The sequence below is a fragment of the Urocampus carinirostris genome, chromosome 17 (assembly GCF_059441175.1).
Source record: "Urocampus carinirostris isolate Australia breed hairy pipefish chromosome 17, RoL_Ucar_1.0, whole genome shotgun sequence".
Classification (NCBI taxonomy): Eukaryota; Metazoa; Chordata; class Actinopteri; order Syngnathiformes; family Syngnathidae; genus Urocampus; species Urocampus carinirostris.
The window spans coordinates 28,750,643-28,775,002 of NC_142365.1; the positions used below are offsets into that span (position 1 = coordinate 28,750,643).

General features: G+C 39.2%; 1 protein-coding gene across 3 annotated transcripts in view; it reads right to left on the reverse strand.

The window, feature by feature from the left end:
• The window catches only part of sgcd (sarcoglycan, delta (dystrophin-associated glycoprotein)), a 317,590-nt gene that overhangs the window by 69,749 nt on the left and 223,481 nt on the right, over positions 1 to 24,360 (reverse strand). For all 3 annotated transcript variants that reach the window (XM_088321491.1, XM_088321492.1, XM_088321493.1), the window contains 3 exons: positions 18,433 to 18,534; positions 15,325 to 15,412; positions 8,961 to 9,080 (listed from right to left, as the gene is read on the reverse strand). In XM_088321491.1, the coding sequence (XP_088177617.1) occupies positions 8,961 to 9,080; positions 15,325 to 15,412; positions 18,433 to 18,534 (310 nt within the window). The remainder of the gene's footprint in view (positions 1 to 8,960; positions 9,081 to 15,324; positions 15,413 to 18,432; positions 18,535 to 24,360) is intronic.

Sequence of the window (24,360 nt, forward strand, 5' to 3'; positions counted from 1 at the left end):
GCCAAGCTGATCACGCACTCCCCCTGACCGTCTATCTGCTGGGCAAAGAGTGCTGCACGCTGACTCAATGGGACATAAACGGAAGGAAATGAAAGGAGCCTAATTGTAATTGACACAGAAAGGATAAGTACAGCAAATTGATCGGCACATGACGTTGACATTTTGCAGGCACCTTAATAAATACACAAAACTGTACTAAGAAAATTACAGTATATTCCTTGCAAGCTTGTTGTGAAGGATCTTCTGCAATTCAAGATCGGCGATTTTCGAAACGAGTTGTATTCTTATGTAATAGAATGTTTTGGCTATCTTTCTGATGAACGGATGGTTCTTTATGCCATGTTGAGTTTCCTGTTCATAGTTTTTGTCAAACAGCTGTTTGCCCCACACGGTTCAAATTACCTGAGTGATGAGTCTAATTTTATCCATAGCAAAATTTATGAACATCTGTCATCACACATGGAACCCGTTCTGTACGGTGACCGGTAAATATGTTCCCAACTATGTTTACAATCTCTGAAACATGCAGTATTTCAAATGTTTGGGAATGGTAAACCCATTTTTGGTATAAGATATGGAGACAGAAACACATAATTTTGGCTACCCCTATGGACGGAAGCTTCAGATTCCTCGCAATGTCAAATGCTCCTTGTCAATGGATATTTATTATTTCTACTGCCAAGTCACATCTATTTACTGTATATAGTCCGTAATCACAGAAAGTTTTAAAGACCACAATTACAACATCCCTGATCTGAAACCTAACATGCCCAAAGTAGCATTGACTAACTAATGATCCACCTACTGTACATAGGTGTGCTAGAACTGCAAATATAGATACCAAACTTGCTTTTTTCCAGACCCACTGCTTTTCAATCGTGCCATTTGGATGTGTATCTCTTCAATGTTTTAAGATCACAATATCTGTTTTTTGGTTCATTCATTCATTCATTCATTCATTCATTCATTTACGTATTCACTGTCCAACCGCTTATCTTCGCAGGAGTAGCATGGGTGCTGGATCTTATCACAGCCATACGTTATGGTGCTTCATTTTACACCCACATATCAGAAAAGAAAGCTCAAATTGTCCGTTAAAATACTTTGATACATCGCGTAAACCCTGTGCAAAAATTGCATTAATCAATTTTTTTCGATTTATTTTGCTCTACGCATGGGAGACAGGAAGACCGTCTCAGTTATTCATTTTTTATTAACTTTTCAATATTGGAATTTTTATTATTCTATATTGTTAAGAATTCATAACTGCAGGCATGCAATAAAAACCTTAACTACTCACATACCTAGAATGGGATAAAGGGATAATCAGCGGTAATTCATTATTTTCATCGATTTAAAGCTATTTAATCAACAAATCATTAATTAAACGTTAAGTACATGCATACATTTACAATTCACGGTCGCACAGCAACATTCCTCTTTTAATGGTTATGAAGGTGTTGCCGTAATCCAATAGCTCAGTCACTATCACACTGAAAAACTGTTTTAATGAACTAATTTAGTACTACGCATAAGAAGCATTGTCTCTGAGTGCCAATTTTTTTTCGAAAGACATATTTTAAAGACTTTGGTGCAGCTGATCAGTAAACATCAAGAATCTGGGAATTATTTCAGTATGATTAGTCACCACTAAATGGCAGCAATGGTGTTGATCAGATCTTTGTCCACTCATCGGGGAGACTTCCTTGTTTTGCTTTGCTTCCTCTATCCACTAATTGAGAGTGTGTGGGCGGTCCCAGAGTGACCACATTTGTGTGGTCGTGTCACCAGAAACATTGGGTGCTGAAAAGTTCTGGCATAATGTGTGCATAAATTGAGTGTTCTTGCAATATAATATTATTTTCAAGCAAAGTGTTCTTGTTGTTTAAAGAAAGCATTGTTTAGATATTGGAGGTTTAACAAATGTAAAAAAAAGCACCAAAGTAAAAGTTCAATCATTTCACAAAAAGATGTTTTCTAAGAAGTTTTCTTGAAAACAAGTATTTTCAAAAAAAACTTTGCAGCTGTTGTTTAATAAACAATAGATAGATAGATAGATAAATAGATAAATACTTTATTCATCCCTGAAGGGAAATTCACTTTTCCAGCAGCATCCCTAAGCTGAGAACAATCGAAAATAACACGGGAGCTGCTGGAGTGGCTGCCATTCGTGACGGCGCCGGAGAAACATTTATGTTTCAATAAGTGGTGTGTTAATAAAATGGGGGGAAAATAATTTCTGATACTGATATAACCAGGTAAAACTAATTTTAAGTTACCTGTCCAAATGAATGTTGTGCCATCTCACCTTTCCCACTCTCTCTCCTGCAGTTGACTTGCTGCTGCTCGCTCCTGAAACTTTATCAAATAGTCCAAAATTTTAATGTAACCTGATGTCAAGTTTTGGACATGTTTGACAATGATAGTCAAAACTACAAACATCCTTATTTCTAATGAATGAATGAATATGAATGTATTTTTCATATTAAAATCATTCCCAGATGCTTGATACGTAATCATCAATTGTAAAAATAGTTTTTCTTTTTTAAAATAAAACGAAAGCAAATGTATTTTTCCATTTTGACACTCGAAGACAATTTTTCTGATCATATTTATACGTTATGGCACTGAATGAGTTAATAGTACAATCTACATCTTCAGTAAACTGAATCCAAGGCCATTGACAATCACTCTAATTCGTTCCAGCGACAAGGTGAAGGCCACTGCGTTTCAAGCAAGCTGAGCTCTCGGTAGGATTGGTTGGTAAGTAACCCTATTTGTCAGATAAATAAACCCCTTCACAGGCTTCAATCTCAGAATCAAGGTGACTTCTGTTCTTTTCCACCACTTGGCTGCATTTCACTGCGGGAGTTGGACTTTGAACACATCCGTTTGCTTCCGCTCTCTGAGGGGAAAGCGCAGCGCTTGAGTGAGCAGCGCTTGCTTAGGAAGCAAGAGTCCAATCCAAGGTGGCCGCCGGCAACCCGGGTAGATGTTACCGAGACTTCTATTAAATGTTTTTGGTTTGGGCTCAACTGCAACTGGGTGCTTGCTTTAAAAAGCTTGACTGAGTAGTAGACAGCACCGTTTTGGTTATACTCTTCTGCATGGAACTAAAAATAAACCCCTTCCAAAATATAGTTACATCTTGTCTTCAGTTTCCAAATACCGTAAATTCCGGACTATAAGCCGCTACTTTTCCCCCAAACTTTCAACCCTGTGGGTTATTCAGTGATGCGGGCAATTTATGTAATTTTTCTAACGGCCGCCAGCGGCGCTCGAGTACAAAAGGTAAGATTTAGACCAGTGCAATATATGCGCCAAGGAAGACTGCAACTTCACTAAAACTGGCCGCATGCGAAAGGCAACTTTTTCGCTAGTCTGCCAGTGGATCCTGACAGCGTGGGGCAGCATAAAAAATTCCGCCATCACCAACGGGTTCCGAAAAGCCGGTCTGCTGCGTGACGGAGAGGAGGGCACAGAATCAGGAGTGGATGAAAGTTCCAGCGACAGTGACAGCGCGAGTCCGGCTGCGGGAGCGTGGGACGACGTCTATATGACTAAGTTTCTTTCCAACACTGAGGAAGACGACTTTGTTGGCTTCAGTTCTAAGGAGGAAGATGAGGACGGTTTACCGTGATTTTTCCAAGTACGGTATGTTTTTTTAACAGACCCGTTTACTGTTTTGCGAGCGTGTTGCTAGCATGTTGCTACCATAAACTGCCCTGTCAGGCACCGTTTGGGATGAAAGTTATATTATTATTATTAAAGCTTTGAAAACTCTCTCGGTGTATTGTCTTTCTTTGTTAACATGTATAACCATGTATATGTATTTGCAATTGTATATTTTTGTAATGTATGTATTTGTATTTATTTTGGACACTTATTCTGATTTGTTTTGCACGGGCGAATTAAAAAGAAGGGGCGTAACAAACGCGGGCTGACGGGAAGTGGGGACCGGTAAAGGTGAGTGTTTGTGGACACGGCGGACAATAGTGGATATATATTTTTCCCACCCTTACCTTTGGAAATATACACTTTTATCCTTGGATTACTTTCAACGGGACCCAGACTCTGCAGGTCTGCATCAAACCTTAAGTACTGGTATCATTTTCCGTTCATTTTGCCGGCTGTGATTTTTGGACTGTGTACTTTAATGAAGGACATTCAGTTTCAATCGCGGGACTTAAAGTCTGGGTCTGGGGTTAATTTAGTGTTTGTGTTACAATCCATTAATGTGGGCGCATGGGGCTTACATACAGGTGCGGCTTGTGTAAGGACAAAATCGGTTTTCCTCTTAAAATGTGGTGGGTGCGGCTTATAATCAGGTGCGCTCTATAGTCCGGAATTTACGGTAACCTTTTAGTGTGAATAAATCGGGGGTGGGCAGATTGATTAAAAAAAAAAAACTGTGTTATCAACACTAATCAAGTATTTATATCGATTCGGTTCTGTTGTCCTGAGATACTTTTCCCCCTCCACCAATTTCTTTAGAGCATCCTGCTATACCGACATAGTGCAGTCCACTCTTTAAATTTTTGTCTGTTTATGTGACTGACAAACACTTTTTAGTACCCCTCCCTACCTGGCCTACTGCAGCATCTTGCCTGCCAGGAAGAAGAGAAGGTGAAATGTACATGAGCCACCTCATCAGAAGCTTAATGACAGAGGTAAGCAAGATGCGCAGCGTGGTATGGACTTTTTTTAGCAACAGAAAACATTTTTTAGCTGTCATTTGTGAGGTAAAGTGGTCTGCTACTATGGCAAATTTACATAAACACACTAAAAAGGTTTAACCTACAGGGAACAAAAAACTGCAACAAAAATGTGAACATTTTACTGTTACTGTTAAAAGTTTCTTGATTGTATTTTTTACACTATTCGCACATTTTGAGTTTATTTTCAAAATATTGTGCAACGAAATGTATAGTTGACATGATGACTTTGCTGTATTTGTATTTTTGTTACACTGCTGCTTTTTGGTTTGATTCTCTTGGCTTTTGTTCTGAAACAGTCAATAAAAATAGTTCTATTTATTTTTTTACCCTTTTAAAGTTTGCAATATAGTTATTTGTTTAAAAAAACTAACAATTTTGGTACGAAATTTTCAAGCAAAACCTATTGGTATTGGATCACTATCCATCGATACTAACCTTACTATACTTGGATCAGGTTGATATTAGTATTCCAAGTACCGGCCACACCAAGTATATGGACGAAAAAAATAGGATTTTAAGTTACTGGTTAAAGTAAATGTAGCAAAACATTCATAACAAGAGCTGGGCTGGCTCTTGTAACCTCAGCATTACTTGAACCTGCTGCCGTTGGCAATCTGTTCCCTTATTTAAAGGTCTATGCATCGTTAATGTGTCTTATTTACACCTTATTTCATGGTCCAGGCCAGAGTTTTCCAGACTGTAGCTGAACGCCCTTCAGGGGGTGTGCGAAGTTGAAAATAATGGCAGTCTGGTTGGCAGCACAGTGATTGGCGCGTCTGTCTCGTATTCCCCAAAATAAACGTGGCACAGAAATTGGTGGATGGGTTAATTTTAATTTGCTCTGTGTTCGATGTCAGATGAAATCATAAATATTACTTTTTATTTCCAGAGGGCACCACCTCATTGACCTACTGCCCTCTGGTACAGGTTCCTTGAAACAAGGACAAACAAGCTTAGAGAGTTTATTGCCCGGGTCATCACCACCCTAAACAAGCGCATAACACTGACAAATATATATATATATATATATATATATATATATATATATATATATATATATATATATATATATATATATATATATATATATATATAATCTTGTTGTAAACAGGGTTTATTATGTTGATATAGATGACAAATAAAGATCAATTCGATTTCTATACCACATTCAGACTGATAACTATACCTAAATCAAAGTATTCATCAATATTGATAGCACATTGATAGTACATAAAATTCCCTTCCTGATCAAAAAATAAATAAAAACAATTTTAGAGGTATTTTTAACTCCCATAATTTTATATTACTTAAGATTAAATTGATTTAATAGCAATTACTATCCCTTTAATTGCTGATCGTTTAATGGCTACAAGAAGGCAGTCTATGCTTGTATCGCAGAGCTGCCAAACAGTAAAAATTCTATTTCAGAATGTATGAAGTTACTTTTCAGTTTTTTGAATGTATTTCGCTGTAACATCTCAGAGGATTATTTTCGAGTGAAAAGTGGTTCTGAGATATTTTTCACTCAGGACATTACACCAAACCTGCTGTTACTGCAAGTTTCCAACAGATGGGGCTAATTCTCCAGAAATAACTGAGGCACAATTAACATCGTCTATACAAAAATGAATATCGCTTTTTTTTTTTTTTTTTTAATAGAAAATTGGTATTTCGTAATTTGCTACCAACTGGGGTGGGAAACTCCAGAAGACTTGTAGCACTGGTATTGGCTACCATCTTGTATGCTGAGGAAACTGGAGTGCCTGGAGGAAACCCACGCAGGCACAGGGAGAACATGCAAACTCCACACAGAGAGGTTACAGTAGCTGGAATTTAAGCCTGGACCTCTGCACCGTGGGGCTGCGCGCTAACTACCCAGCTGCCGTGCCGCCCACTAGTTAAAGATTTACATTTGTTATTGTGTTACAGTTGCATACTCTCAGTTGGTAAGGACGTCAACTTGAGGTAAATTTGACCCTTGGTGGCTTTTATTAAGGAAAGTTGCTACGTATAAGATTTACACTTTTTGCGAGTGGTTCTGATCCTATTTAACCAAGATAACTATCTTTATGAACACTAGGATTTTGCAAATCAGACGAGTTTACTTTGTCTCAGTATCCTGAGTCCACTCTTGGTTGTCATGAAAATAAAGGCCAACATGGATTAGTCGCGCCATCCTTAGAGCAGGCCGATTTCAGCAAGGCTAAAAAGCACAGGATAGGAATGATAGGTGACAGCCTTTTAAAGTTACTTTTAAAAAGACACACGTCTCCTGAAGCATATAGCACAGCACGGACACGTTCGCCGACATTCAAAAGTGGAACAATGCGACGTCTGATCAATTATCCGTGCCTTCGTCTCTTCCTCGCCATCTGTGGCTTAGCGGCACTTTCCAGTTCGCTGATGCTAACCAAATATGATCGCCGAGGATGTTAAGAGCATGTAGATGAGCGGCAAGAGTAACAGCTCTCATCTGTAAAAGCAAGGAGCAAATTGTCTTGGGCAAAGGGGAATTTCTTCCGTTTGCAAAACATTCCTTTTTTTAAAGCGTATGATTCGTTGTCTGAGAATTTTGCAAATCATGGAGAGTTTGTGTAACAGAATTCAAAGTGCATTTAGTACCTAGGGTTTTACTGAGGCACCTGTGTCAAACTCGCTGGATAATTGTTTGATGTGGCCTGTAAGAGCTTAAAATGTCTGACAGTCTAAAAATAAACGGGTCAAAAGAGTGCTTTGACCAAAAACTACACTTCCCACAATGCCTGTTGTCTACAATACACGCAAAATGACAGCTTAGCGCCTCTATATGCCAGCAATATTTGTGAGTGGAATAAAAGATGTATTCAGAGTTATTTTACAGTAAGGGGTAGTGACATTTGTTTTACATACCCCTTAATCACAATCCGGTGTGCTACCTTCCCCCAAGGGGCCCTAATCGGGTTTGGAACTGGGTGCAGTTGTTGCCTCTCCTTAGCTGCCTCTGTTTCCTGTCCTGGCGGTGAGGGGAAGGTCCTTTGGCCGCTTCTGGTCTCTATCCGGGTGGCAAAAAGGTGCCTGTCTGGCAGTGAGTAAAGGACTAATATGTTGCTTCTGGCCCTGTTTTGGCGGGGAAGGACAAGGACCTTCAGCCCTCCCCTTTTCCAGGGAAGGTCTGTTTGATCCAGCCTTTTGTTTTTGGTCCATCTTGCATCCGGATCTTGAGGGGGAGGATGTATCACAATTCGGTGCGCTACCTTCCCCCAGAAGGCCCTAATCATTCGAGCCCTTCAGCTATGACTGTTTGGACTTTCTTATTTGCCGGGTCATTACTATTTCCATGCCACTTTCCTCTTGTGTCCGTTACTAAGTCATGTTTGGTTTTTGTTTCTGGTTTCTTGAAAGGGCATTTTTGTGAATTGCTTTTTGTCCACTTGTTTGTTTGGTACTTTGGTCCTAGTTTTGTCAACATATACGATCCTTGTTTTGAACACCCCTGCTTTCAGTTTCTGCCTTCCCATATGGGTCCATCGCCACCAAAAAGTGACACAGCATAGCTGTAAACTTGTGCATTACCCCTGTATTTTATGTTTTATTTATCATTTGAAATTGTGTATGCCGTTTATTAATTTTTGCATGGGAATTTTTCTTTAATTTTTAAAGACATTTTTTATTGATAGATACATCTGGTCTTTCCCATTTCGGGTGTAATTCAGATGGTCTCGGTCACTGGAAACAGACAACAACCTCATGGTAGATTGCTCATGAAAATGAACACTGGCAAATTATGCACTGCTACGTAATGATTAGCAACACTGAATTTAACGCAAGTTGGGGAAAATGCTAAAAGAGGAGTTAATAATTGTTTGTGTTGTTAATTCAGAAATTCAAATAAACTTGTTTACACATATTCACATTTGTTTTTGTTCTTCATTGTCTGTCCTACAGGCCGGTACAGCGGATGAGTGGTTAGTGCGTCTGCGGCACAGTTCTGAGGTCATGGGATCAAATCCAGCTGCAAGCCTTTCTATGTGGAGTTTGCATTTTCTCTATACTATCCCTCTGCGAGTGTCCTTAGCTAGCTTTTATGCCAGGCAACCCATATAAATACCAAACCAATCCATAAACATCTGTTTTCATGGGTTTTTAAACTGCATCTGGTGGGTAGCTTCTGTCCACCAATCACTCCATGCAGCCAAATCCAACCTTCTATCTGAACCAACACCTTGACAGTAAATAAATAAAATGTTTGCTAACCCTACTCACCCATGACACGGAGTCTCTCTGTGCCGACCACCACCTCCTGCTCATCAGCCGAAAAAAGGAGTTGACCTGATGTGGATTTGACTTCGAACATCTTGCCTCGTGCTTTAAATCCGCTGGATCCTAAACCGTCAAGAAAGAGGATTTGCTTAGATCATCTCGATGTTGCAGTGGCTTCATTCACAAGTAAACTAGCAAACACACTAATTATCTTGATAACAGTGGTGGGCTGTCAGAGCTTGCAAGGTCTTCTCTGGTGGTCTGAAAAATATCAAAATCATGTAATTTTGATCATATTTTGTCCATTAATACTTATTTATGAATACTCAACTTTCATTTTGGGGACACAATGAAACCAATGGATCCAAAAACAAAGTGATTAAAAATAAAACAGTGCGTAAAAGGTCACAAAGCCATTTCCAAGGCAGTAGGGCTCTAGCGAACCACTGTCATAACCATTCTCCACAAAAGGAGAAAACTGGGAAAATTGGCAAACCGTCCCAGGAGTGGTCGACCAACTAAAATAACTCCAAGAGTGTGTCGATGGCTCATCCAGGATTTTATAGAAGAAATTCAAAAAATATCCAAGGAACTGCAGGCCTCGCGGGCTTCAGTTAAGGTCAGTGTTCATGACTTCACTACAAAAAGACACTGCTGTCACAAAAGAACACAAAAATGTCCCACTTTTGGCAGAACACATCTTGATTATCATCAAGACATTTGGAGAAACCCTTTGTGTTAAAAATCCAAATTTTTGGAAGGTGTGCAGACTGTTACATCTGGCGTACAAATGGTGCAGCATTTGACAACAAGAACATGATGGCAAGTGGGGCAGTGGGATGGTCTGGTGTTGCTTTGCTGGCTCAAGACCAAGACAACTGTTGTTTACGGATTAATTAATTCTGGTATTTACCAGAAGATCCTAAAGGAGAACGTCCAGCCATTGGTTTGTGCTCTCAAACTCAAGCGCTCTCGGATCAGCAGGACAACGATCCAAAACACACCGGCAAGTCCACCTCTGGATTTACTCAAAATAACAAAATGAAGATCCTTGAGTGACCGAATCAAATTCAATTGAGATGCTGTGGTGTGACCTTAATTAGACGTTTCATGGAACAATTTGATAAAGAAAAGTGGGCCAAAAGGCGTCCAAAGCATTGTGTAAGACTCATTACCAATAATTATAAACGTTTGATTTCTGCTATCGCTGCCCAACTCAGGATTAGATTCAGGGCATTTTTTCACATAGAACCAGATATTTTTATGTGCCTTGTCAAATGAAATCAACATTTTAAAACTGCATTTTGTATTTCCTTGGGTTGTCTCTGTGTGATATTAAAATTGGTTTGATAATCTGAAACCTTTTTGAGGTATGAATATGCAAAAAACATAGACTTCAGGAATTGGGTAATTACATTTTCACGGCACCGTATGTGTAGCTTCTTTCTCTAATTGCTGTTTAGAACTTAGACATGCAACCTTTTCACTAATAAGTGAAGAAAGTAAAATTGATTTTGTGTATGGATAAAAGAATAATTTTCGGCGTGTAAAATGTCGATACATTCCTAAATAATATTGCAACTTCATTAGGTTATTTTTTTATTTTTATGCGTCTCATTTGTAGCTGGAGTAAAGGTTTTATAGCCATAACAGCGTTACTGACTTTTGGATTAATTCAGATGTAGCCCTACTTAAGGCCTAGGCATGATATACAGTATACAACTTGCCACTGGTCTATGACAAATCTATATCCACGATTACATGTATTGAAATGTTAGCATCTGTTCCATTTACAAACCTAGTTGCTCACATACAGTAAAACCGGGGAAAATGTTTGGACACAGTAAAAAGACACACAAAACAAAGTAATACGCCAAAGTAGTAGACAACGGCAACTGATTGACACTTGCAATTGATTCTGTCGCTCTGCATTTGGAAACTGTTGGGGAGCCATGCTGTTCACATCCCTTTTTAGACAATGTTTTCTTGTGACAGCTGAAGATACTGGGAGCGTGTGTTTACTTGGAGTGATTTGTACACTTCGCCAGTCAGCCAAGCTCTATTAGCGCCCGAGTACAACGTCGCAGCAGAGTTATGGCGCCTGTGGATTGTGGCAGCCTGATGGCACATTAAAGTGCCAGAGCACTAAAGTATCTGGGATTAAATCATGTGAGGGAGTCTATTGTAAAGTGTCTGAGGGTGTGTTTGTTGTTGATATACCACCGTTGTGTCTATATATATATATATATATATATATATATATATATATATATATATATATATATATATATATATATACTGGACTGTCTCAGAAAATTAGAATATTGTGATAAAGTTCTTTATTTTCTGTAATGCAATTAAAAAAACAAAAATGTCATACATTCTGGATTCATTACACATCAACTGAACTATTTCAAGCCTTTTATTATTTTAATATTGCTGAATTTGGCTTACAGCTTAAGAAAACTCAAAAATCCTATCTCAAAATATTAGAATATCATGAAAAAGTATACAAGTAGGTTATTCAACTAATCACCTGAATCATCTAATTAACTCGAAACACCTTGCGAGGGTTTCCTGAGCCTTAAAAACACTCAGCTTGGTTCAGTAAACTAAATCACAAGTATGGGGAAGACTGCTGTCCAGAGGACCATCATTGATACCCTCCATCAGGAGGGTAAGACACAAAAGGAAAATTCTCAAAGAGCAGGCTGTTCACAGAGTGCAGTTTCAAAGCATATCCACAAAAAGTCTGTTGGAAGGGAAAAATGTGGCCGGAAACGCTGCACAACCAAGAGAGATGACCGCAGCCTTAACAAAATTGTGAAGAAGAGCCGCTTCCAGAATTTGGGGGAGCTTCAAAGACAGTGGGCTGAAGCTGGAGTCCAGGTATCAAAAGCCACAGTTCACAGACGTGTCCGGGAAATGGGCTACAATAGCCGTATTCCCATGGTCAAGCCACTTCTGAACTCAAGACAACGGAAGAAGCGTCTGACTTGGGCTATGGAGAAGAAGCACTGGACAGTTGCAGAGTGGTCCAAAGTCCTCTTTTCAGACGAAAGCAAGTTTTGAATTTCATTTGGAAGTCAAGGCGCCAGAGTCTGGAGAAAGGCTGGAGAGTAGCAAAATCCAAGTTGCTTGAAATCCAGTGTGAAGTTCCCACAGTCAGCAATGGTTTGGGGAGCCATGTCAGCTGCTGGTGTTGGTCCACTGTGTTTCATCAAGTCCAGAGTAAATGCAACTGTGTACCAAGAGATTTTAGAGCACTACATGCTTCCATCTGCTGAAAAGCTCTATGGAGATGAGGATTTCATTTTCCAGCATGATCTGGCACCTGCCCACAGTGCCAAAACCACCAGTAACTGGTGCACTGACCATGGCATCACTGTCCTTGATTGGCCTGCTAATTCCCCTGACCTGAACCCCATCGAGAATTTGTGGGGTATAGTTAAGAAGAAGATGAAAGACACCAGACCTACAAATGCAAATGAGCTGAAGGCTGCTATCGAAGCATCCTGGGCATCAATAACACCTCAGCAATGCCACAGGCTGATTGCCTCCATGCCACGCCGGATTGATGCAGTAATCCGTGCAAAAGGATTCCCAACCAAGTACTGAGTGCATCAATGGACATTTTCAAATGTTTGATTTAGTTTTGCTGTTATAAAATTATTTTTTTACTTGGTCTGAGGAAGTATTCTAATATTTTGAGATAGGATTTTTGAGTTTTTTTCAGCTGTAAGCCAAAATCAGCAATATTCAAATAATAAAAGGCTTGAAATAGTTCAGTTGATGTGTAATGAATCCAGAATGTATGACATTTTTGTTTTTTTAATTGCATTACAGAAAATAAAGAACTTTATCACAATATTCTAATTTTCTGAGACAGTCCAGTATATATATGTGTATATATATATATATATATTATATATATATATATATATATATATATATATACACATATACGTATGTATATTATATATATACACACATATATATATATATATATATATATATATATATGTATATATATACACACATATATATATATATATATATATATATATATATATATATATATATATATATATATATATATATATATCTCATCTCATTAGCCGTACCGCTTATCCTCAGTAGGGTCGCGCGGGAGCTGGAGCCCATCCCAGCCATCTCCGGGCAGTGGGCAGGGGACACCCTGAACTGGTTGCCAGCCAATCGCAGGGCACACGGGGACAGACAACTCACTCGCTCATTCACACCTAGGGACAATTTGGACCGGCCAATTCACCTGAAATGTATGTTTTTGAAATGTGGGAGGAAACCGGAGTGCCCGGAGGAAACCCACGCAAGCATGGGGAGAACATACAAACTCCGCACAGGAAGTCTGGAGCTGGATTTGAACCCACGCAGGAGGTTCCCATGACATGAACTGTGCCGCACAAGCGCTAACCACTGCGCCGCCGTGCTGCATATATATATATATATATATATATATATATATATATATATATATATATATAAAATAATGTACTGTAAATCATACCTGTCAACCTCAGCTTGGCTCCCCTTAGTAGTGATTACCTTTTCCCTTATTACGCAATACAAAACCTTACAAACGGAATGCGGCATCTATCTACCCACAGCAAGACCGCAATCTACGATAACATTCTCGTCTGCTACCAGTTGCAGAAACGCTACGAATTAGAACCTAAACAGGCAAAACAAGATCGTTCAGAAATCTAACACCCAGCTGGTAGAAAAAAGTTGGCCATAAGAGTAGATACAGCCCACTGACATCAAGACAGTAAAATTCACTATGCACGGAGGGTTCCACGCAAAATCCAGCAAGAGTGAGGCCAATGCCCAGTGAGCATCAATGCCATAGTCCAAAAGGAAACATCTGAAACCTATGAGTACATCAAACAAATGGCTCCAAAATATGACCTGCTGAGTCTCAGACAGCAAAACCCGGATGAGGGTGTAGAGGGGATGCAGACATCCTGTAAGGACAAGCTCCTATATGGAACGTACCACCCTCAGACAGAGGAGATGGCTGACATTAAGAAATCCTACAAGTGGTTTGAAAATGCAGTTGTGACAGACAGCACATAAGCTCTGATCAGGCCATAAGAACAAGAGCCATAGGATCCAGAATCTACCAGAGCAGACCAGACTCTACATTCAGACCATACAAAGACATCCATGAAACAGTGCAGAACATAATGACAGCCCGTAAGACGCTAGCTGGATCAGCGTACCTGGAGATGCACAACCAATACAGGAACATCTGCAGCCAGTATGGCACAGATGTAACCAAATCCTCGTAAGCCATACCAAAGACTGTTGCTGATAACAACAGGGCCTGTGGGACTTCAGCTTCTCGAGTGACAAGGAGCTCCTGGATAACCAACTGGACATAGTGGTGGTGGACAAAAAGGCTGAAGAGGACGGTAAAAATTGATGTGGCAATCCCAGCTGAGGCCAATATCAGGAACATAAGAAACTGTCGAAATGCCAAGGGTTGAAAGAGCTGAGATAGATGTGAAAAGTCAAGGCCAGCATGATCCTTGTGGTAACCCACAAACTGGAAGGGTGGCTACAACCGATCTCAGAACAACATCCAAAACCTCACGAAGGAAAAGTGCAGTCTAGAAACAGCTAAGGTATTGTGCAGAACCTTTAAATTCCCAGAAGGGGACCCGAGTCTGAGAATGATACAACAGGTGTGAGGAGGAGATTTTTGAAGACATTTTTCTTTAACGTGAGTGACGTGGAGTCAGGGGAGGGGGTTAATGCTGTGCCTTACCTGTCATCCTGGAAATATTAAATTAAAACTGTATTAAATGGTAATATCTAATCAGTGTTTAATTATTTCTCATTAACTTCACGATTTGGGGATTTTTATTTTCAAAATTGCTCTTATTATTATGAGTATTGTTAATACAGTTAACATGTAATGTATTACTGTGCAGAGGGTCGTCATGTGGAAAGAAATGCACGCAATTTTCTTGCCTCTTGGCAGATGGCAAAAGTGAGACCAAGGATTCTGATTTGTCAGACACCCAATCCCCAAACAATAGAATTTGTGATAGTATTAACAGGCTAACAGCAAGTCCAGCCATCATACATTAAATATATGTGTGTGTGTACACTTTCATCATGTTGAAAAAAACTCACTTCAATTTAATTTCGTGTGGTCTTACATAAAAGTCACCATTGATCTGTTTGGACATAGCACAAATAAATATCAGAAAGTCAAAGTTTTTATACCCATGTTACGTTTTGGGTTGTCCGCATTTGAAAACCAGTTGACATGTGAAACTTCTGTAGCACATTGTATTTTCCCGGGGCCGTGGTAATGTACCTGTTACAAATTGTGTGAGCAGATGGTTGTTGCTGTTGACAATGTTGACTGATATGTTTCGGGACGACTGCAGGTACAGGGGACGGCCCTGTGGATAGAAAAAAAGCAGGATACTTTGATTTTTCGTTGTTTGGATAGGTTCATGTCATATAAAAAAACTGACTAGTCAAAAGGTTATTTTCTCTTCTATTTATTATAGTCACTTTCTCTATATAAATATAATGCAGTGAACCTATGAGAAACAGTAAACAGCATTATCGCATAAATTTATATAATTATTATATTATGGATATATTAATAACATTAGTATGTAGCATATTACTCTATTGATGCTTTTTCTTTCAAAAGGAGCAGTATGTCACAATAGACCAATAATTCTGATTTGACAGTGTTTGCATGTTATTAGCAAGTCAAGCCATTCACTACTTTTTATTGTCATTGCATTGACTTTTATCATAATGGAGGATCACCTATTGATGGTTTTATTAGAAAGGAGCAGCGCAAACAATTAATTCATGAGTTACATACTAATATTTTTAAATTGCTAATATGTATAAATTGCTGTCTTCTGCTAATCAAATAATAAATAAGATGTGGATTCATTTTATTGTGCTTCACCAGACATGAACCTGACCACATGTCACTGCTGAACGAGTGACGGCACACAGTCCTCACGTTTGACACCCCTGCCCAAATGATTGGAAAGCTTTTTTAGTGGGGAAATTAAATAAAATAGATAAAACATTTCCTTTTATTTCTAAAAAGTGAAAGAAGGACAATCATACACACATTGCTAAAATTTTTCATCAATTTAAATATCATATTTACAGTATATTGGGTTCAGCAACAAGCTGCTCTGGACCAGCATGCATGTCTTGGAACTCGGTACAGGGTTGGGAAACTATTTGGAGTCAGGGGCCTAATTCGGTTTAAAAATTTGACCAAGGGGCTGATCCCTAAGATCTATTCATTTTCTCTTTGAACAAGCCGGATGGAAACATTCAATGGCCTGAATGGGCACCACCAGGCTGTACTTGCCCAAGACACACCACAGGAAATGGTGCCCCTACGACCCTAGGGATCCAACCAACATACATATATATATATATATGCATGTTCTCCCCGTGCGTTGTGGGTTTCCTCGGGGCGGCTGGTTCCCTCCCACAATCTAAAACATGCATGTCAGTTTAATTAGCTGGTCCAAATTGTCCCCAGCGGTGAATGAGCGATTTCAACAGCCACTCCACAATTTGACTCACTGATAATGACTGTCACCTTCCGGTTTACGATACGCTTTCGCTCACCCTTCCCTCTCGCTGCGGCAAAGCAAGCGTTTTAGTCCCAGCAGGACGCTGTCACATCTCATGGTGCATTCGTGTGTCTGTGCGTAGCTTTTTTTTTAAGTGGGAAGGGTCCAAATATTGTAGTGGTTAGAATGAAAACCTCAGTGATTTGAGCAAAAGAAACACAATTGAAGGGGGAAGAACACCCGTGGTTGCCTTCTGGATGTCGATTTCAAGTGCACTAAACAGATTGTTGATTTGTTTATAATCAAGTCTTTGAATACCAAGAAGGAAAAAATACAATGTATTTAATTTCAGAGCTTTACTGTGACGTGTGAACAAAATAAATTCAAATTTTTCTCCATTAGTGAGAAGCAGTTTTGGGACTAACGCTTCATAGAGAAACATGTTCCTGGAACACAATTACTTTTTTGGGTTCCAAGCACTGTATCATAAGGTTAAGAAAATGTTGTCATTAAACTGTCATTACTACGTGGTGCGTTACAGCGTTATTTGGCTACTCACTTATCGTGTATTACAATGTACTCCAAGAGCTGAGCACACCTATACCTCTCTTACTGTCAGATGCGACCCTCAAAACGCCAGCAATTAACTTGAAGGAGATATTCACCCTACTGTATGTATTTGCATCCAAGCCCAATTTGAAATTACATAATAAAATACTCTTTTAAGGAGGTGATTTCAAATGCGCTTATATGGTTGTGTGTTACTGACTTATACTGTCATGATTACCGATGTGATGCACCTGTGCCCGCTCCTTTGTCGCCAACTGCCTTGAACTCTGATTGGCTCCCTGTCACTATTTAAATCCACGTCTATCTGTCACCTGTTGTCAGTCTGTCTGCGAACCTCAGTTTACTCTAAGCAAGCTTTTTTCGACCCTGACTCACACCTGTTTTTGCTCCCGTCTGTTCCCCGGCTTCGACCCGTTTATTTTTATCCTGACCACGTCTACTCTCCTCCCCTTGCTTTCGACTCATTTCTGATCCCGACCACGTTTTTTGCTCTACTGTCAGGGCTACTGACCCGTTTTTTTCTGCTGCCGACACTGCCATCGCGCGCCACGGAAGTCCCACTTCCGCGTTCAGAGTGACCTGTTTCCCGCAACCAGCGATCACCGGATCGTGGGTGCAACCCTTTCCTTTCTTCCAATAAAACTAAGAGAAATGTAACGCAAGTGGGTCCGGTCACCGTTCTGGTCCTGACATATACAGGTACAATAAACGAACCAAAAATCAATGGGGCAAACATGAGCACAGAATTCACAGTAAACCTGTACTGAATTGTACACTTTTTATGGGCAAAATAATTTTTTGCAATACACTATGTCTAAAGAGTAACAGAGAATGTCTTGAACAGTACCCAGAAATGGAGAAGGAGATTTTCAAATGGTTTGAAGTCTAGAGACACAATTGATATAAGGTGTCTCGACTAAGTGTTTGTTCTTTGCATGCCTTTAATATTGTACAAGCCAAGAAATATGACAACTTGTCTACATTTTCTTCTATTTCGTTTACTATCCGGCTGTTAAAGCAGTTTAAAGGAGGAGTTTCTGTGTGGGTATATACTGTAAATTGTGACTAGATAGTTACTGTCAGAGTAGCACAATACTTTTTGGTTTCAGGAATCTTGGGGGTGACCGAGATACTAGTTACATCCTTTTAAAAGTAACACTAGTGAGGGAACCGAAAAATACGTACGACTAGAAATGATAGCTTAACCGCTATATAAATGAAGACCATTTACTATTTACCATCTTAACGGAATGATATATTGCAAGCTATCAGTTACTTTTGTGACTTACTGGTTTGGAGTGAATTTCTTTGGCATAGAGAGGCTGAAGAAACTCAGAGTCCCCTTCCAGCTTGAGGCCTTTCTCTGTTATTCTCAGGTTGCCCATGCCGTCCTGCACAAAAAAAAACACACACGCCGGTCACCTTGTGTTTAATATTTAATGTATGTCCACCTTGTCGCTCACGTATTTAGACTTGCATCTCACACACACAGATGCGGGAGAGGATATTAACCGGTGACTTTATATCCCGCCTTTCTTTTTTTGCATCACTTGCTGGATCGGTGTAAAGATAAGAAAGCATCAAAGTAGAAATACTCTTTGTTTTAGCTATCGCTCCTCCACTGGGCTCTAAAGGAGCACGAAGGGATCAAGTCAGGTGAATACTGTCGCAGCAGGGGATGGTATTTCAAGTGTTGTCTACTGGAAAAGATAGATAGATAGATAGATAGATACTTTATTCATCCCCTAAGGGAAATTCACACAAAAGCTTATTGCTTCCCGGTGGTGAGAAAATATCATCACTAAGAGTTTTGAAAGTGTATTTAATTCAAGTGAAGAAAGACATGGATGCTATATTGTGGAATTTTAAAGCACTGGAGAAAATTTCTGTTTATGGCGGTGTTACATGAAAGCAAGAAAAGACCAAAAGCACAGGTTTTTAAAGAACCCTGTTGGACATAAGATAAGTATAGAATTGTTAGGACCGTGTATATACACTAAATTTTATGGGAAGTGATGTGTAGTCAGGGGAGGCAGGTGAGGCTTTGCCTTACCTTTCATCATTGAAATATGAAATTGAGTGAACTGCACTTTTTTCCTCATTTAACTTTTAAGACTTTCTTTTTCAAAAATGCTGAATTTTCACATTATATCATGGTTATTAATAATATATTTAGTCAGAGGTAGGTAGTAACTGAGTACATATACCTGAGCAGGCTTTGGGAAATTTTGTAACTCTAGGTGTATTTTTAAATCCCTATACTTTTACTTTTACTTGAGTACATTTGTGAAGAAAAATACTTTACTTTTCCCTCGCTACATTAGGCAACATTTAAGTCATTACTTTGTTACTTAATAAATCCCCTCCATGTAAGTACGCGTCTGTCTTTTTCCGCTAAGAAACATTTATTTTGACGCAGAACTCTTCCAGGCTCGACCATGTTCTACCAATCAAGCGTAGCAGCCTTGTCACATGACCATATTCAACTTCAATGGAGAAAAAAATGTTTACATATGAAACAGATCGAAAACGTCACTTAGCAATACCGACTATAAAAACTCAGAAGAGGAGCAGCACCACTGACTTCCTATCAAAAGCATGTTCCCCTTAAAAAGGATGCCAAACACCAGCTACAATATGCAATGTCTCAATTGTTCGACTTCATGGGTTTCCTTGTTGTTCTGTTTGCAGAGCCTGTAAAAAAAGTACCGGGGCTTTAAATGTGCTACTTGGTGCTTGCTACATGTGCTTAATTTATTGGTTTGCTTTATATTTTTTTAATTTGATTGTTCATTGAAGCACTTGAATTTACGTTGATTATTTTAATCTGCTTTCAAATTTAATGTATTTTTTGTTGAGTGGATGGACTTTGATAATTTGCTGATATGATTGGTTCAATAAATATGACGTTGTTACGGATACTCAGTACTTGAGTAATTTTTTCACCAAGTACTTTTTTGCTTAATTAATTAATTAACTTAATTTACTTAATTAATTTACTTAATTAAGTATTAGGATGAGTACTTTTACTTCTACTTGAGTAATATTATTCTGAAGTAACAGTACTTTTTACAGTTTGGCTACTCTACCTACCTTTACAATAAGTTTGTAACATAATACTGTGCTGAGTGTCTGCAGATGCAGAGTGAAGCACCCAATTATCTTGCCTCATGGCAGAGGCCGATAGTGAGACCAAGGATTCTGGTTTGGCGCACACTTGAAGCCGAAACGAATTAGTGACCGTATTAGCAACCTAACAGGAAGTTAAGCCAGCCAGTAATTATTTTCTCTTTGCAAGGACTTTTTCAAAATAGATCTTTTGATGCTTTTATTGAAAGGAAGAAGTGCTTAACCTTTTACTAGGCTGAGCTTCTGCAGATGCAGCGTTAGGCATGCAATTTTCTTGTCTCATGGTGAAAGTGCATTTCACTCAATTGTTTTCTGTCACTCCCCTCCTCAGAATGCACTGAGTAGAGGCTAAATGTAAAAATACATGCAACTAGTAGTGTAGTGGAAGTTCCATTGCACTTTATTTTGTGAAAGTCACAAAAAAAACCTAGTTTTCTGAAGTCAAACTCACCTGTGCTTCCTTTGATAGAGCCTTGCGCTCCCCCTGCGCCCTAATATTTGATAACTACCACAATAGTGAGACCAATAATTCTCATTTGGCGCAAACCTCAGCCCCCCAAAAAAGAATACGTGATAATGATGGCACGCTAACAGCTAGTCAAGCCATCTAGTAATTTGTGTTTCTCGTCCCATGGATATTTTTTTGTAATGACAAATTATCTGGCTTATATTCAGAAGGAATAGTACATCATGGTTCGCGGATCCCTTAACCGCATGGGTCGTCGGGTCACAGACTCATGCAAGCGATCGTTACTTACATCTTCATCTACGCTTGCGAGACATGGACTTTCACAGCAAAACTGGAAATGAAAATCCAGGCCATGGAGATGCCATGCTACAGGAACTTCTAGGCATCAGCTACTTAGCCCATGTGACAAACAGAACGGTCCGCATCACCACCAGAGGACACATTCGACCCTACGAAGAACTGTTGTCAACTATGCGCGGACGGAAACTTTTGATATATGGTCACTTCACAAGATCATTGAGACTGACCAAGATAAGTATCCAGGGCAAAGTCCAAGGGGGCAGGAGGAGAGGAAGTCTGGAAAAAAACTGGGCCGACAACATTAAGGAATGGACTAATGCCAACTTTGCAGCGACCTAAGAACAGGCCAGGGACCATCAACAAATGAGAAGGCTGACCAGAGTTGCGTCCTCATTGGTTCCCCGACGAATAACACATATACTTAATTGAGAAGTTAAGGTGGGACAAATGTTTTTTTTTCCTTGAATTTATATATTCCTTTCATGCACTCCCATTTAAATCTTGAATAATATGTAAGTTCATTGTTTGGTCAGAACCAAAACGTGATCATTGCAATGGTGACAAATCTAACACATTCACAAAGTAAACTGCAAACGGCACCTCTGAAGCTTTAAGCTGGGAGTTAAACTCATCTTACATTATAACAAGTTTTGTTGTTTTTTCCCCTAAAGCTATTCATGCTCCACAACTGCTGTCTTTTAAAACAATTGAAAGTCAATGCAAACTTGTTTTGTGTCAGTGTACCCTAGCAAATGAATATAGTGGCACATCATGTGGAGCAAGCTCATTAGAAGCACTGTTCAGTCAAGCTTTGAAGCAATCGTTTTTACTCCGCCTTAAAAACAAACGTATTTTGTTTTTTCCTTATTTTTATCGCACACTTGGCAAAGCGGGCTCCACAGTATAATTCACAAGATAAGAAGCCTTTAGTGATTTGTCACTTGAAGATCTTACACAGATGGTGAGCACGGCCATACCGACTACTTTCCTGTTTGACCCACTTCCGGGCTCGCTGGTAATGATCTTTTCTGGACATTCAGTTTTAAATATTATTAAGATATTGCTCTCTTCGGGTGTTGTTCCGGCCCCTTTTAAGACCACTGTCATTAAACCTACACCTAAATGACCAAGCCTTGACCCGTAGAGCCTATGTAACTACAGACCTGTGTCAAACCTACTGTTTCTTTCTAAAGTACTTGTGAAAGTTGTGGAACAGCAGCTGAATGATTTTATGATCTGATAATAATATTTGTGGATTTATACAGTCAGGATTCAGGGCTAGTCTCTCTACTGAGACATACCTAGTTAAGGTAACCAACGATCTTCTCCTGGCAATAGCCTCCGGCTCCTTATCACTGTTGCTGCTGCTGGCTTTGACACTGTAGACCATAGTATCTTAGTATCTGCTGGATAAATGGATTGGTCTCTCAGGAACTATCCTCTCATGGTTCAGATCCTACCTCTCAGACAAAATGCTTTTTACAAGATATAGTGAAATGACCTTTGAGCTCTTTTGTGTTACCTGCGGCATACCACAACATTGCGAAATTCACCCTATGCTGTCCCAGTCTGATGCTGAGGTTATAATTTGTGCAATGTTACCTGTCGTCTAAATTACTGTAATGTACTACACGGTCTCCCAAAGCCTAGTATCAAGAACCTGCAGCTGTTACAAAATGCTGCAGTACGGCTTTTAACCAAGACCAGAAAGTTTGATCTCATTACCCCGATTGTAGCTTACATACATTTGCCCCTGTCATCTTAAAATGTGGTCTTTAATGTTCTGTTTGTATTATACAATATTATGAATGGGCTTGTGATCTGCAACCTATATGGAGCTGTTTAAATCTACACTTAAAACACACTTACATTCTCTAGCTTATGGATAACCTATATTTCATGATGACAATGTCTGTGTATTGCAATATCCATTGATGTGTGTTCATTCTGGAAGGAGGATTACCTCATGTGCGGCCCCTTCTCAAAGTTTTTTCATTTTCCTCATGCTAAAGTTTTGAGTTTTTCATTGCTCTCATGTAGGTTTTCGATATGGGGATGGTGTAATAGAATCCCGTAGTCTGTAAGAGTCAATAACCCTCTGAGACTTATTGTGATTAATGGTTATACAAATGAACATGACCTGACTTGAATATTTAGCAGGATCAGCATTTGCACTATTTTTTCTTCTGGGCTGCCTCCTAACGTCGACTTTAATCCCGTGAAAAATCTTCAGCTCTTTTTAAGCTCATTTGATGACAATTTTGTTTGTCTTCGTGTTGACTTGGCTTTTTATGCCACCTGGCACACCATTGCCCGCCTTCAGATATATATTTATGTATTGTAAAGAACCAGAACAGATACAGGACCCAATCCCGTGACTGGGTTCTGTAACTAGAGAAAATAATAAACAGGACAACAACAGATGGAAACTAAACTGGAACCCGATATTAAACAGGACAACAATAAACGGGAACAATGCCGGACTGGAGATATCACAGGAAAACAAGACGGAGTCAGAACCCATATATATATAAATATATATTATACATATATATGATGGATTACTGTGATTGGAAAGACGTCTGCAGCTACATTAACAGAATTGATCGTTGCTAGGTATTTATGTATGTGTTTGTAACTGTGGCTATACCACTCAGATTGATTGGCAGGCAACGTCAACATTGCACCCGATATGCATAAGTTTTGGCAATCGTCTATCTTTGGATTACTTGCAAGGTGGGATGCTGCAGTTATCAATAATACAGAGCATTCAGGCTCTTATTGAGCTTAATGTCGATATGCGTCAAGCCCTCGGCTAACACGGGAACTAAAGCGAATATACACGTCTCTAGGCCCGGCGGGGGAACTATCACAATGACTACAGACATTAAAAATACACAGGTCGACAAAAGCAGAGCATTTCCATTATTTATGCGTCGAGATAGAAGCACGGAATGAACCGTTACCACTTAGGCAACCTTTAATAAACGAGGCAAGGAATTGCTAGGATTTTCAAAGATTGTTTTTTTATCAAGAAATATTTAAATTTTTGAAGTACATCTGTACTATTTTTGTATTATTAGTATAGTTGTATTTTTATATCTGTCATCATACATTTGTCGTAGTATTTTTGTAGTATCTCTGTAATAATACGTTTTTATTGTACTGTTACCGTAGTGGTATTTTTGTAGTATTTCTGTAGAAGTGTGATTAGAAGTATCGCCATACTTGTATTTCTGTAGTTTGTCAACAGTAGCATATCCACAGTAGTATTTTTGTAGTATTTATTTAGTATTTTTGAAATATGTTTGTTATATTT